The following is a 14,033-nucleotide window of genomic DNA, read 5'->3' on the forward strand; positions in this document are numbered from 1 at the left end:
GATAAAACTGGTAGCTATTCATTGCCTACCTGAAGCTTAGAAAGTGGCCGTGTTTGGCTCTACAACTTATCCTAATTGTTTGGAATTTATAAGCCAGTCAATGCCACTTAGACTAGCTCTTTCCCGGTGATTGTGTCCTATGTAAGTGAAAAAAAAAAGAAAGTGAGAATTACCAGTAAATAATCCTCTGGACTTAGCAGGCAGGTTATCAAGCCTGTAAAATAATTTATTGTACTACTCTTTACAGAGTAGAAATTGGTTTTTGTTTTTGTTTTTTTAAAGACAGTGTCTCACTCTGTCATCTAGGCTGGACTGCAGTGATGCAGTCACAATTCACTGCAACCTCTAATGCCTGGGATCAAGCAAGTAATTCTCCTACCTCAGCCTCCAGAGTAGCTAGGACTACAGGCATGTGCCACCATGCCCAGCTAATTTGTTTTCTTTTATTACTTTTTTTTTTTGGTGGGGGGTGGGCAGTAAAGACAGGGTCTCATTGTATTTTAAGTGACCCTCCTGCCTCAGCCTCCCAAAGTGCTGGGATTACAGGCATGAGCCACCACACCTGGCTTCAGGGTGGAAATTCTTAATTCTTCTTTCTCCCAAGAATTATCTAAGGAAAGATTTATTAAAAATGATATTCATCAAACCTGCCCTCTAGTGACGTTTTAAAGAGAAGAAACTTTCAGAGTCATAACACTAGCAAAGCAGTTCTGCACTTAATAATATTTTCTCCTTCCTCAAATCCATTTAATGGAAAACAGAAGTTATGATGTAACCAGTGTTATAGCAAATTGGAATTGAGCACCTTGATTCCTGCTATCCCTTTTATTTAATAGTATTAAAAATTTTGTTTCCTCTCCTGTAATCCCAGCACTTTGGGAGGCCAAGGTGACCAAATTGCTTGAGCTCAGGAGTTTGAGACCAGCCTGGCCAACACGGTGAAACCCCACCTCTATTAAAAATACAAAAATTAGCATGGCATGATGGTGCATGCCTCAATTCCCAGCTACTTGGGGGACTCAGGTGCGAGGATCACTTAAACCTGGAAGTTGAGGGCTGTGGTGAGCTGAGCTGAGATCACACCACTTTGCTCCAGCCTGGGTGACAGAATGAGACCCTATCTCAAAAAAAAAAAGAAAAAAAGTTTCCTTTAAATGGAGCAAAATGCCATTAAAACCCAAAGATATGGCAAAATCCTGCCTCTTTTTTTTTTCTTTTTTGGGATGGAGTTTCACTCTTATTGCCCAGGCTGGAGTGCAATGGCGCGATCTCGGCTCACTACAACCTCCGCCTCCCGAGTTCAAGCGATTCTCCTGCCTTAGCTTCCCAAGTAGCTGGGATTATAGGCACCCGCCACCACGCCCAGCTAATGTTTTGTATTTTTAGTAGAGACAGGGCTTCACCATGTTGGCCAGGCTGGTTTTGAACTCCTGACCTCAGGTGATTCACCCACCTCAGCCTCCCAAAACGCTGGGATTACAGGCATGAGCCACCATGCCCAGCCTAAATCCTGCCTCTTGATTAACCTCTGTGATTTATGTATCGTCTCTTCTAGCTTTGGTGTCATCCCCAGCACTCCTCTAGCCATCCATACACCACTGATGCCAAACCAGAGCATTGATGTCTCCCTGCCTCTCAATACCTTGGGCCCAGTCATGAAGATGGAACCTCTGAATAACCTCCAGGTCAGAGTTTTACTTCACTCAGGTGGTACTAGTTAATATCTTGCCAATTATTATTATTATTAAAGACAGAGTCTCACTCTGTTGCCCAGGCTGGAGTATAGTGGTGCGATCTCGGCTCACTGCAACCTCCACCTCCTGGGTTCAAGTGGTGCTCCTGCCTCAGCCTCCCAAGTAGCTGGGATTACAGGCGCAAGCCACCACGCCTGGCTAATTTCTGTATTTTTAGTAGAGATGGGGTTTCACCATGTTGACCAGGCTGGTCTCGAACTCCTGACCTCAAGTAATCTGCCCACATGGGCCTCCCAAAGTGCTGGGATTACAGGCGTGAGCCACCGCGCCCGGCCCAATTTTTCATTTACATGTAAAAAAGTCCCTCTTTCTTCCTTAGGTTTGAGTTAGTCATGGAATAGGATTTGAAATAAATCTTTGTGGACGAGAGTTTTATGTTTTGTTGTTAAGAAAAAAAACAAGTCATGCATGACATAGATATTCATTCTTTTACTCAACATTTAGAAACTTTTTTCTTAACTTCTTATTTTTAAACCTTTTTTCCTTAAGACTTTTATAGCAAAATTTGAATTTTATTAATATAAGAAGAGATTTATATGGAGGTTATCATTGAACACTGGACCACAAGTAGCTAGGCTGTTTGGATTTAAATGCCCCATTAGCACATATCTATGATAGGTATAACAGCATCTTAGAGGAATTTTATCTGGCCTACAAGAGCCTCTTTATCTTGAAAATGTCGAATTTTTTAGAATGCTTGGGTATCAGCTTAGAGTTTCATTCAGTTTCCACCTACCTTGAAGTTTCCTTTGAAATATAAACCTTCTGGGCTTCAGGCAACATGAAGGCAGAGCAGTAAGCTCATAAGTCAGAGCTGTAGCAACCCTGGAGGTTGCTAGCGGTTATGGTTTTAATGTTCACAAGAACAGGAAGAAAGCCTTGGGCCACCCTGAAATGGGGATCTGTAATCGATCCCTGCATAAAGCAGAGACCCTGGAAGGGCAGCTCCCTCAAAGAAAGGAGAACTAGGAAAATGTTTTCGCCATCCCCCAAAAATGACAGGAAAGTTCTGAGCAAGGTTCTGGGTATAGCCCCTTGTGAGAAATTCAAGGCCCAATCAATGCCATAGATGAGTTATATAGTCCAAATTCACACTACTTATATAGGTGTAGTAACCTCCAAATCAATAAATTAATATAAAATTGGCCCAGGACTGGTGAAACCTAGAGTTCTGTCAGAAGCAAATACAAAGCAGCCCTTTAACAACAGTTGTAAAATTTAGGGCCTTCAAGACCCTCAAATGAAAAGAAAATCTCTACTGAAAGTGAGCTCACAATTTAACAGGAGAGAGAGAGAGAGAGAAAGATACACTGTGAAGGATAGTCAAAAGACATTGCAAAGAGGAGGACTGGTACTGTCCCCACCCCCACTAAGAACTTAAGATACAACAGTCTGAATGAGACTATGAAATATATTTAAAATGATGAAAGAAAAATGTCAGCTTTCCACTTTCCAGTCAAGACAGGTGGGATCCCATTGTTTAATCTTCTGGAAATACCAGTGTGAGATACTAGTACTGATGGTGAGACGTCAAGAGTAAAATATCTTGGAGTTACAACTAAACATTCTTCAGTCATTTAAATACCAGCACAGCAGGCCTGTTTGCCAGTTCAATAACTACCTTGTTGCCACAGTAGTTGACTGCCTTTTTTTCCAGCAAAGGGAGTGATGATTTAGAGGGTAGACGAGTGAGTCACAATGCAACTTGGCTCAGACAAGAAGAATAAAGCAAGGATTACTATGCAGATGGAATTGGCTGTTACTATGATGACAGTAATGTGTTAAGGGGCTTTTCCAGCACAGGATCCTGAAGAAACTTAACCCAAATCTACATCTGTTCCCTTTTCATTGAAATCTAACCTCCCATTGGCCACAGAGCCTCAAGCCTAATATTTGAGGACAGTCAGCATGCATGCAAGAATGCTTTGCCTCGTCAGTACGAAAGAGAATTTGGGTCACAGAAACCAGGGCAAATTTTCTGCTCTTAAAATGAAAAGAAAAAAAAAAGAAACAGTAAACAAATTAATGAATGTCAGTTTACTTTCCTGTTGGCATTTCCATTTGACTAACTCCTGAATAGGAACCCTCACAAGAGAAGTTGAATCTTAGTCCAACCCTTTCCTCAAAAGTATTGATGTGATATTAGAACTAGCAAGTTTTAATTTTCATAAACCTGATATTATAAGAAGCAAACTTTAAATTTTTCCATCTATAGTTAACTACTGATTTTTCAAGTTTCCCCCATGGATTCTCCTCGTTTGGGGATGTCATAATTGTGGCTGTTTTCTCATTAATTGGCATTTCCCAATGGAGATGATAAACAAAACTTGAAAAGAGAAAAACTTTTTCCCCCTGTGAGCAGCTCTGCTTAGTGTATGCTGGTGAGAGCTGGAACTAATGGCGAGCTTAGGGATGTGTAGGGTACTTTGGATTTCAGCTTCCATTCTTCCCTTTTCCCCATATGAACAAGAAGAAAATCAAAACATCATTCTAACAAGGTTAAACTATATACATCCAGATAAAGCCAGATAAAGATTGATCTAGCTTTTAAATATATTTGTATAGTGTTTAGATTCAACAGCTCATGTGGGAAAATTAGTGTTTTTCTAGTACTACAGACCACAAAATCGGGAAAAAAAAAAGCTGGGGATTGAGGAAATGAAATTTTGAGTTCCATGTGGGTTTTAGCTATTTTGGCTAATTTAATATCAATGTGTAGAACAATTAAATCAAGCCCAGCTGCCAGAACTGTAGTATAAAACTTATTATAAAAACTTTTCATCAGAACACTCATTAAACTGCTTATTGGCTTATAGACTATTTGAAACACTATTTAAAAGTTAAAAAGATACCATTCATTCTTTTTTTTTTTCTTCAAGATGGAGTTTCGCTCTTGTCACCCAGGCTCGAATGCAGTGGCGCAATCTTGGCTCACTGCAACCTCCGCCTCCCAGGTTCAAGCGATTCTCCAGCCTTAGCCTCTGAGTAGCTGGGATTACAGGCGCCTGCCACCACACCCAGCTAATTTTTGTATTTTTAGTAGAGACGGGGTTTCACCAATGTTAGCCACGCTGGTTTCGAACTCCTGACCTCAGGTGATCCACCTGCCTCTGCCTCCCAAAGTGCTGGGATTACAGGCATGAGCTGCCATGCCCTGCCCATTCATTCTTGAAATATAAAATACATTATGCCTTAAATATGGGAATTAAATACCTAGTAGAGATTTGATCCTGGAAGAATTTTTCTGCTATGCTGACATCGACTGCAAAAGCTTTTGTGAATCAGCTTATAAACATTATACAAAGTAAAGTTAAGCTTGCTCCTACTGGGAGCCTTTCTTGAGTTTATTTATATCACATAATTATATTCCTTAAAAAGAGAATTGATTCTCTCTGTTTACATAAAGCAAAAACCTTAATAAGTATCTAAATGTATTTCCTCTAAATGAGTTTTCTCTGACTCTGATGTCCTTGTTTCTCATTTCATGTGTTAGTTGTGCTTAGAAACATTTTCCCAATGAACTTCTTCAAACTTGGACTGCTTTTTCAAGTCAGTGTCTGCAAGGAGACAGTGGAATTATGATTTAACATGTGTTCATCTCCAGGGTAATGCTCATGGTCTTTATGTAGATGCTGCAGAGTTCCCACAGCTGCGGCCTCCTTTTTCCAGGGCCATAAACTCTTTTGAGAACATTGATAGCATCATTCTATCAAGTTTTCAGGATGATAAAGGCACAGTTTAAGGAGCCAACTAATTCTACAATTATTTAAGAAAAACCGGCCAGGCATGGTGGCTCACACCTTAATCCCAGCACTTTGGGAGACGGAGGCGGGCGGATCACGAGGCCAGCAGATCGAGACCATCCTGGCTAACACGGTGAAACCCTGTCTCTACTAAAAATGCAAAAAAAATTAGTCGGGCATGGTGGCGAGTGCCTGTAGTCCCAGCTACTCAGGAGGCTGAGAGAGGAGAATGGCATGAACCTGGGAGGCGGAGCTTACAGTGAGCTGAGATGGTGCCATTGCACTCCAGCCTGGGTGACAGAGCGAGACTCCGTCTCAAAAAAAAAAAAAAAAGAAAAAAGAAAAACCCAGTCCCGAGACTTTTCTCCCTAACAAGACCTCCAATATCTCCTCCCACAAAGCCAATTTCGTTCACCTCTTTTGATTCTTTTGATAATTACCTAAGTAACATGCTCATATTGGGACTCCTGGATTTTTATTTTTTATTTTTTTTGAGATAAGGTTTTACTCTGTCACCCAGGCTGATGGTGCAGTCATGGGTCACTGCAGCCTTCACCTCCTGGGCTCAAGCAATCCTCCCACCTCAGCCTCCCAAATAGCTGGGACCACAGGAGCACACCACTACACCCAGCTAATTTATATTTTTAAAAATTTTTTGTAGAGACAGGGTCTCTCCATGTTGCCTAGGCTGGTCTCAAATTCCTGGGGTCAAGCAGTCCTCCCACCTTGACCTCCCAAAGCGCTGGGATTATAGGCGCGAGCCACCACACCCAGCTGGATTTTTCTGTTTTAGATATTCCTGTACATGTCCCCACTCACTGCCATCATCTACATACTTTTCATGTTCCCATTTTTTCTGACAGAACTATCTTAAAATTTACTTAAATCAGTGTTCAATGTTTACATCAATTTTTTTTTTAAGAGATAAAATCTTGCTCAGTCACCCGGGCTGAAGTGCAGTAGTACAATCATGGCTCATTGCAGCCTCAAACTCCGAGGCTCAAGCGATCCTCCTACCTTGGGAGAATCTCGAGTAGCTGGGACTACAGGTGTGTGCCACCACGCCTGGCTAATTTTTTATTTTTATGTAGAGATGGGGTCTCACTATGTTGCCCAGGCTGGTCGGAAATTCCTGGGCTCAAGTGATCTTTCTGCCTCAGCTTCCTAAAGTGCTGGAATTACAGGTATGAGCCACCACACCCTGCCCAGTGTTTACGTTATTATGACTGCATATATTCTTTGAAGCTGAGCCATATATTAAAGTGATTTTTCCTCAATAAAACTTTTTGTAGATAATTGGAGTTAATACCCGTTTCTGTTGGTGTTTTTAACTGTAATTCAATCCCAAATTCCACTGAGATCAGACCCTTCAAAGTATACTATTAGTTTCCATTTCTTAAAGTCTCTTCTAGACTGATTTACTTGAATGCCTGAAACATAGCTGTCTTCCTGGGACCTCCTTTCATCTTAACCCTGGGGATTCATTCCCTTCATCAGCTCTCTCCTACTCAGGGTCTCCTGTTCTAGTGTCCTTTTCTTGGTTTACTCCCTCTTTTGATGAAACACATTTTCCTGTGGATTCCTAAGAATAGGTATGTAGACTGTTCCATAGGTTTGAGCCTTTACATGTTTTTAAATGTCTCTTTTAGTCTGTCTTCATACTTGTTTGACAGCTGCTGTATAAAATTCTAGGTTAGGAATCATTTTCCTCCTAATCAGAAGCCGTTCTGATTCTTGATCCTTGCATTAGCCCTGTTTTTTTCTCAACGAAAGCTTGTACTTTGTCCCTAGTGTTTCAAATTTCAGTGATATGCCTCATTGTGACTCTGTCTTTTCACCCATCATGCTGGGTATTCATTGGGTTCTTTAAAACCGGAAACTCATGTCCTTCAATTCTAGGAATGTGTCTTTAACTTCTTTGCTGATGCTCTCCCCTTCATTTTCTCTATTTCTTATCAACATCTTGCTATTTGGATGTTGATTCTCCTGGACTGACTCTGTTTTCCCCTCCTGTTTTCCATCCCTTTTTCCTTTTACTCTACTTTTTAAAGCCTTGTTTATGGGGACAGGTGCAGTGGCTCACACGTGTAACTCCAGCACTTTGGGAGGCCAAGGAGGGCGGATCACCTAAGGCCAGGAGTCCAAGACCAGCCTGGCCAACTTGACGAAACCCTATCTCTACTAAAAATACAAAAATTAGCCAGGCATGGTGGCACACGCCTATAGTCCTAGCTACTCGGGAAGCTGAAGCAGGAGAATTGCTTGAGCCAGGGAGGCAGAGGTTGCAGTGAGTTGAGATCACGCCACTGCACTCCAGCCTGCATGACAGAACAAGCCACAAGCCTTTATCTCAAAAAGAAAAAAAAAAAACTTTTTTATGAAACATTTTTAACATTACAGAAGTAAACAGAATAGTATAATGAGTCCCTGTGTACCCATCATCCAGCTTCAATAATTATCCGTGGTTAATATCATTTATACCCCTTTCCATAACCCTAATCTATTATTTTGAAGCAAATCCCAGACATTTATATCACTTAATCTGTAAATATTTTAGTATGTCTCGTTTTTTGTTTGTTTGCTTGTTTGTTTGAGGTGGAGTCTCGCTGTGCCGCCCAGGCTGGAGTGCAGTGGTGTGATCTCAGATCACTGCAACCTCCACCTCCCGGGTTCAAGTGATTCTCTTGCCTCGGCCTCCCAAGTAGCTGGGATTACAGGCATGTGTGACCACTCCTGGCTAATTTTTGTATTTTTAGTAGAGACGGGGTTTCACCATGTTGGCCAGGCTGGTCTCGGATTCCTGACCTTGGGTGATCCGCCCTTGTGGGATTACAGGCGTGAGCTACCACCCCCAGCTCAGTATGTGTCTTTAAAACAGGTCTCTTCTAAAAAATTTGACTGCAATAACTATTCTCACAACTTAAAAAATTAGCAAGAATTCCTTAATATCACATATCGAATCAATGTTCAGATTTTATCATAATTTTTTTTGTTTTATTATTTGTGTTTGAATCAGTAAAGTGCACATATTATGTTGGGTTGATAGCTCTTAAGTCTCTTTGGCTACACTGTTTAGTATGATAGCCTCTAACCACATGTGGCTATGTAAATTGAAATTAAATCAAACAAATTCAGTTTCATCATTGCATCAGCCACATTTCAAATACATGTGTGGCTAATGGTTACTAGATGGGACAGTGCAGAAGTAGAACATTTACATTACTTTAGAAACTTCTGTTGGCAGTGCCAATCTGTAGGCTCCTTTTCTATATTTCTTTTACCTTTGGTTTTCAGCAGTTTGGCTATTATGTATGTAGTTGTTTTTCTTGTATTTCTCTGGCTTGGAGCTCACTGAGCTTGGATCTGCAAGTTGATAGTTTTCCCCAATTTTGGAAATGTTTTCTTCCTCATTATGTCTCTTCTCTTCTTCTAGAACTCCAGTTACATATGTATTAGACCACTTGATATCATCCCTCAAATCACTGAGGCTGCTTTTTTTTTATTTAATCTTTTTTTCTCTCTGTTCTTTAGATTGGATAATTCCTGTTGATCTGTCTTCATGTACACTGCTTCTTTCTTCTATAGGCAACAACCTTCTGTTAAACTAATCCAGAGCATTTTCATTTCAGATATTGTACTTTTTAATTCTAGGATTTCCATTTGATTTTTTGCTGAATTTTCCTCTCTGGGCTGGCTCGATTCTTTCGAAAGTTATCTTTAAGTCTCTGTCTAGAATAGAAAGGCTTTCTGCCAGCCTTGTGGGGAGCTAAATTGGGAAAGAGGGCTGGAGAGTCTTAGCATTCAGTATGCATTAATTCATTTAATTCACCACCCCTCAGCCATGTCTGGCTTTTACTTCTAAGTGCCATCTATTTTATCCTCTCTAAAAGAATCAGTCTTCAGTTTTGTGCAGGGCCTAGAGACCTAAGTGCTGTCCAGCAGTATAGAATCGGGGTTGGGATCTAGAAATCCTATTGACATCTTAATCCTCTCGCTTTTAACACTGCCCTCCTCTCCCCACCATACAGTCCAGAGATGCTACCAGTCCTAAGCCTTTGAGAATTCTGTGGTGGTATTGCTAATCCATCTGTTTTCCAGGTACCAAGATTTTGTTGCTGTTATATCTTTTTGTTAGTATCTCTATGAATTTATACCTTGAAAATTTTTTATTTTCCCTTGGTTATGTTAGAACTTTTTCTGGGAGAAAGGAAACTTAAATGTGATTTTTCAATCTACTGTCTCTGCCTAGAGGTCTGATAGCACCTTAACATTTTTTCTTTCCTTCCTGCAATACAACTTTATAATTAGGAACCTTAGAGGTGAACCTGTGGAGAAAGAATTGACCCTTTCCCATATATAGTTTTTGTTGTCCCTCTCTTTATTGCCTTTAAATCTCACATAAACATTGTCGAATAAGAGGCTGAATATTAATTAGAGAAAAGAAATAGGCACAATGTCTCTTTTTTTTTCTTTGAATATCTTTTCTAAAACAAGGCAATATTTATCAGTCTGTTCATGTAACCTTTGATTAGGGCACAAAGTGATGAAGACACTAGCTGCAAAGGACACGATCTTACAGTCCTGTTTATTCATGTCTTAAGATCATTGTCAGCCAAATTTTGCTAGTATGTGGCTCTGAGGAAATTCTGTCCCTTGCTACTCCTACATGTAGTTCCAGCCTGTGAGACAGTCAGTTGCAGATGGTGCTTGTCCCTGATATTTCATGTCTTGCGTACGTCCATTCACACTCAGAAAGCCCACAGCTGTAGCTATTGTACCAGAAAAACTGGTAGACGCTTCCAAGCGGAAGACCTTTTCAGCAGCTTCCATCAAATGAAGCAAACCAGCTTGGCATTTGCTGACGTTTCTTGACTGTTGTGCAAGCCAAACAAGTCAGTGTTGAAGCCTTCTTTGGTCTTCCAAGATCCACAATTGAGGACTGCACACTCTGATTGCATTTGTGGGACCACGATGCTGCTTGAATAGACAATGAGTCCTTGAAGTGGTGGATCTTTTGGAAACGATATAGAGATTCCCACGTCAGACAGTTGGATCCAATGTTGGATCTACTATCCAAATGATTCCTGTAGACCTAAAAATATTCCACCTAAAATATTCCATAAGCAGTATGTAGGTACTGGAGTCTTCATTATGAAAGATTAAAACATTTTGCTGTCAAAAAATAAAATAGAAAATTACTTACTGTGATTGCTACTTCCAGTTTGACATATTCTTCATGTCCCATCAGGACTATAATAAACATATTCTTTAATCTCATCTGAGAAATTCAATATATTACATATTAGATATTCCTTTTTTACTAGATTGTCCTTAGTGAGAACACTCCTTTATCTTTTTTTATCAAGATAATCAAGAGTCTACTAAGCAGTATCTTTTGTCTTTCTGTAACCAGCACTCAGCTACTGGTTTCTGGGATCTTTTAGCAGCATATCTATTAATAATAACTGTCTTGTTTGAATGGCCACACATAAGCAATCGGCAAGAGTTCTTATTCTGTTAAGCAAAGGTGTCTGATGGATCAGAAATCTGTCCTCAAAGGCAGGAGACAGTTAAACACCCAAACTTGGGTCACATTACCCAAGTAATAGAAATCTGTGCTGATATCCTGAGAAAGGATAATAAATTTCACGCAGTAGTTCTAAAATAGTAATAAAAGTGATTTGTGGGCTTTTATTTGTTAAATTCACAGCCATCTTTTTATCATGATTATAAGCTAGGAGTTAATGATGGATAATGGCATCAGTTTTATGTTTCTAATTTAATAAATGATTAGAAATAGATTTAACCTTGTGGTCTTTAGATTTAAGCTTGTAATGCAGTAGAGGACTTTGAATTCTGGATGTAAAATAGCTACCTCTTTCAAGTCCTGGCTGATAAAAACCTATATTATAGGTTGGAATTACAGAGAACTCACTCAGATTTTTCCTCAGCTGGATTGAATTTGAGAGCCATACCCTGCTCTCATTCATGTTTACTCTCTTACATTTTGCTATAGCATGATGTTTAATGAGATGGGGAAGAAAGTGCATTATTCATACTTTTTAATGAAGGGGTTATGCGTAGGCTTTGTAGTATTAAGGTCCATACATATTTGAATAAAACTGCAGAAAAGCTTTGAGCCATGTGACCATGTACACATAAGGAATGTAAAATCTCATAGTTGGAAGGGATGGTCTTCAATTTTGTCTATTTCAAACCTTATCTGTTTTTGATGGAATTCACTCTATCTTGGCAGTGATGGGAAAATCAGTGGGTACACCAGTGATTTGCTACCCTAAATGACCCATTCTGTCTTCATAAAACTCTGTTAGGGAGTTGTTTATTTGGCGTTTTTTTGTTTTTGTTTTCTTTTGGGGGGGGGGCGGGGGGGAAAATCGGAGTCTCACTCTGTCGCCCAGGCTGGAGTATAATGGTGTGATCTCAGCTCACTACAACCTCTACCTCTCAGGTTCAAGTGATCCTCCTCCCTCAGCCTCCTAAGTAGCTGGGATTACAGGTGCCTGCCACCACGCTCAGCAATTTTTTGGATTTTTAGTAGGGATGAGGTTTTTTCACCATGTTGGCCAGGATGGTCTCGAACTCTTGACCTCAAGTGATCCGCCCACCTCGGCCTCCCAGAGTGCTGGGATTACAGGCGTGAGCCACCACACCTAGTTGTTGATATGAAATAAAATGTCGTCCTTTAGTTTCTATCTGTAAATCCTAGTTCTACATTTTCAGATTTTTATAAATTAAGTTTCTGAATCAAGGCACCCAGGGCCTGAAAGTCAATCAGGTGGGCCTGTAATGAAAACATACTTTGTCTGAATTTATTTTCTTTTTTTTTCTACTTAAGGAAAGCCTAAGTTTATGGAAAGGCATTTATATAATGTCAGTTTTATTGTTCTAATTTTAGAAGAAAATCCAGTTAGAAGGAGGGACCCTGGTAAATGTAGTTGGAATCAGTTATAGTTTGGAGACTGAAGGAAAATATTATCTAATCACTTTTGAAAAGTGTGAATGAAAGATGATCCTTGACTTGGTAGCAGCCTTCCTTTCCAGGAACCCCTGAAGGAGTTGAAGGGCAAGTACTCAGAACAGGAAAGCACAGAACTTCTCGATTCCATAGTTCCCACTGTGCTCCTGACAGTAATTTATGTCCCTCTATATGACCTTCTTCCCCAGTGGAACTACCCAGAGACAGCATCTGTGTTCAGTGGCCTGCCCATCTGTCCAGTCATCTTGACAGCCATGTGTCCTCCTTTTGTCCACGTAAGGTTGTACTGTCCACCAGGCAGAACATAGGCAAAACAGTGAACTCATTTGATTTTTAACTTGCAGCTAACTAATCTGAGGATGTATGCTTAATATCTAGAACCTAGATTTGATTCTAGATCAGTTTTACCCCTGGATTGAAAAATCAGTTATTGCCTATCATTGACACCAGTTACTGCCTATTATTACTGAAGTCTGTTCTTTTATTGAATTTCTACTAGGTCTTCTATGACATATTAAATTAGAGTGGAATTTTAATCACTTTAACTGATAGTTTTCTAGTCTTGCCTTCACGATTTTTTGATTCAGTACAGTATGTATTAAATGTTTTTGTTTGTTTTTTTCAGTCAGGGTCTTGCTCAACTTCCCAAGTTGGAGTTCAGGGGCACAAACATAGCTCACTGCATCCTCAACCTCCTGGACTCAAGTGATCCTCCCACCTTAGTCTCCCAAGTAGCTGGGAATACAGGTGCATGCCATCACACCTAGCTAATTTTTTTTTTTTTTTTTTTTTTTTGTAGAGTTGAGGTCTGTCTGTGTTTCCCAGGCTGGTCTTGAACTCCTAGGCTCAAGCCATCCACCTGCCTTGGCCTCCCAAAGTGCTGGGATTACAGGCATGAGCCACCACACCCAGCCTAAATGTATTTTTAAAGTTTAACAGTAAGCCCAGGCTGGGTGCCGTGGCTCACGCCTGTAATCCCAGCACTTTGGGAGGTCGAGGCAGGTGGATCACTTGAGGTCAGGAGTTCGAGACCAGCCTGGCCAACATGGCAAAGCTCTGTCTCTACAAAAATACAAAAAAGTTAACTGGGCATGGTGGTGCACGCCTGTAATTCCAGCTACTCAGGAGGTTGAGACAGGAGAATCGCTTGAACCCAGGAGGTGGAGGTTGCAGTGAGCCGAGATTGTGCTATTGCACTCCAGCCTGGGGAACAGAGCAAGACTTCATCTCAAAAACAAAAACAAAACAAAACAAAAACCCAGTAAGCCCTACATAGCAAATAATAGCTCAAGTTGTCCCTCCGCCCCGCTCTTCCCACCCCTGACTATTAACATAAACAATATTCAAAGATGAGACAGCAGCAACCAAGGGCACATCAGCCAGTACATGTAGCTGTGTAGCTATCATTAAAGGGAAAAAGAAAGACTGGTCCCTTTCGGCTTATCTGTCAGGCAGGCTGAAAGGCCTGTGAAATTATTGCTGACTGTTTCTGGCAACTGGAACTATATAGAGTAATTCTGTTGTAGGCTGCTAGAAGAG

At 40.5% G+C, this 14,033-nt stretch overlaps 1 protein-coding gene across 6 annotated transcripts in view; it reads left to right on the top strand.

Annotated features, from left to right (window-relative positions):
* AP2B1 (adaptor related protein complex 2 subunit beta 1) overlaps positions 1-14,033 on the top strand; it is a 146,025-nt gene that overhangs the window by 103,149 nt on the left and 28,843 nt on the right. For all 6 annotated transcript variants that reach the window (XM_032162987.3, XM_032761062.2, XM_032162986.2 and 3 more), the window contains one exon: positions 1,556-1,685. In XM_032162987.3, the coding sequence (XP_032018878.1) occupies positions 1,556-1,685 (130 nt within the window). The remainder of the gene's footprint in view (positions 1-1,555; positions 1,686-14,033) is intronic.

This window comes from Hylobates moloch, unplaced genomic scaffold, assembly GCF_009828535.3.
Source record: "Hylobates moloch isolate HMO894 unplaced genomic scaffold, HMol_V3 SCAFFOLD_10, whole genome shotgun sequence".
In the NCBI taxonomy this organism is placed as follows: domain Eukaryota; kingdom Metazoa; phylum Chordata; class Mammalia; order Primates; family Hylobatidae; genus Hylobates; species Hylobates moloch.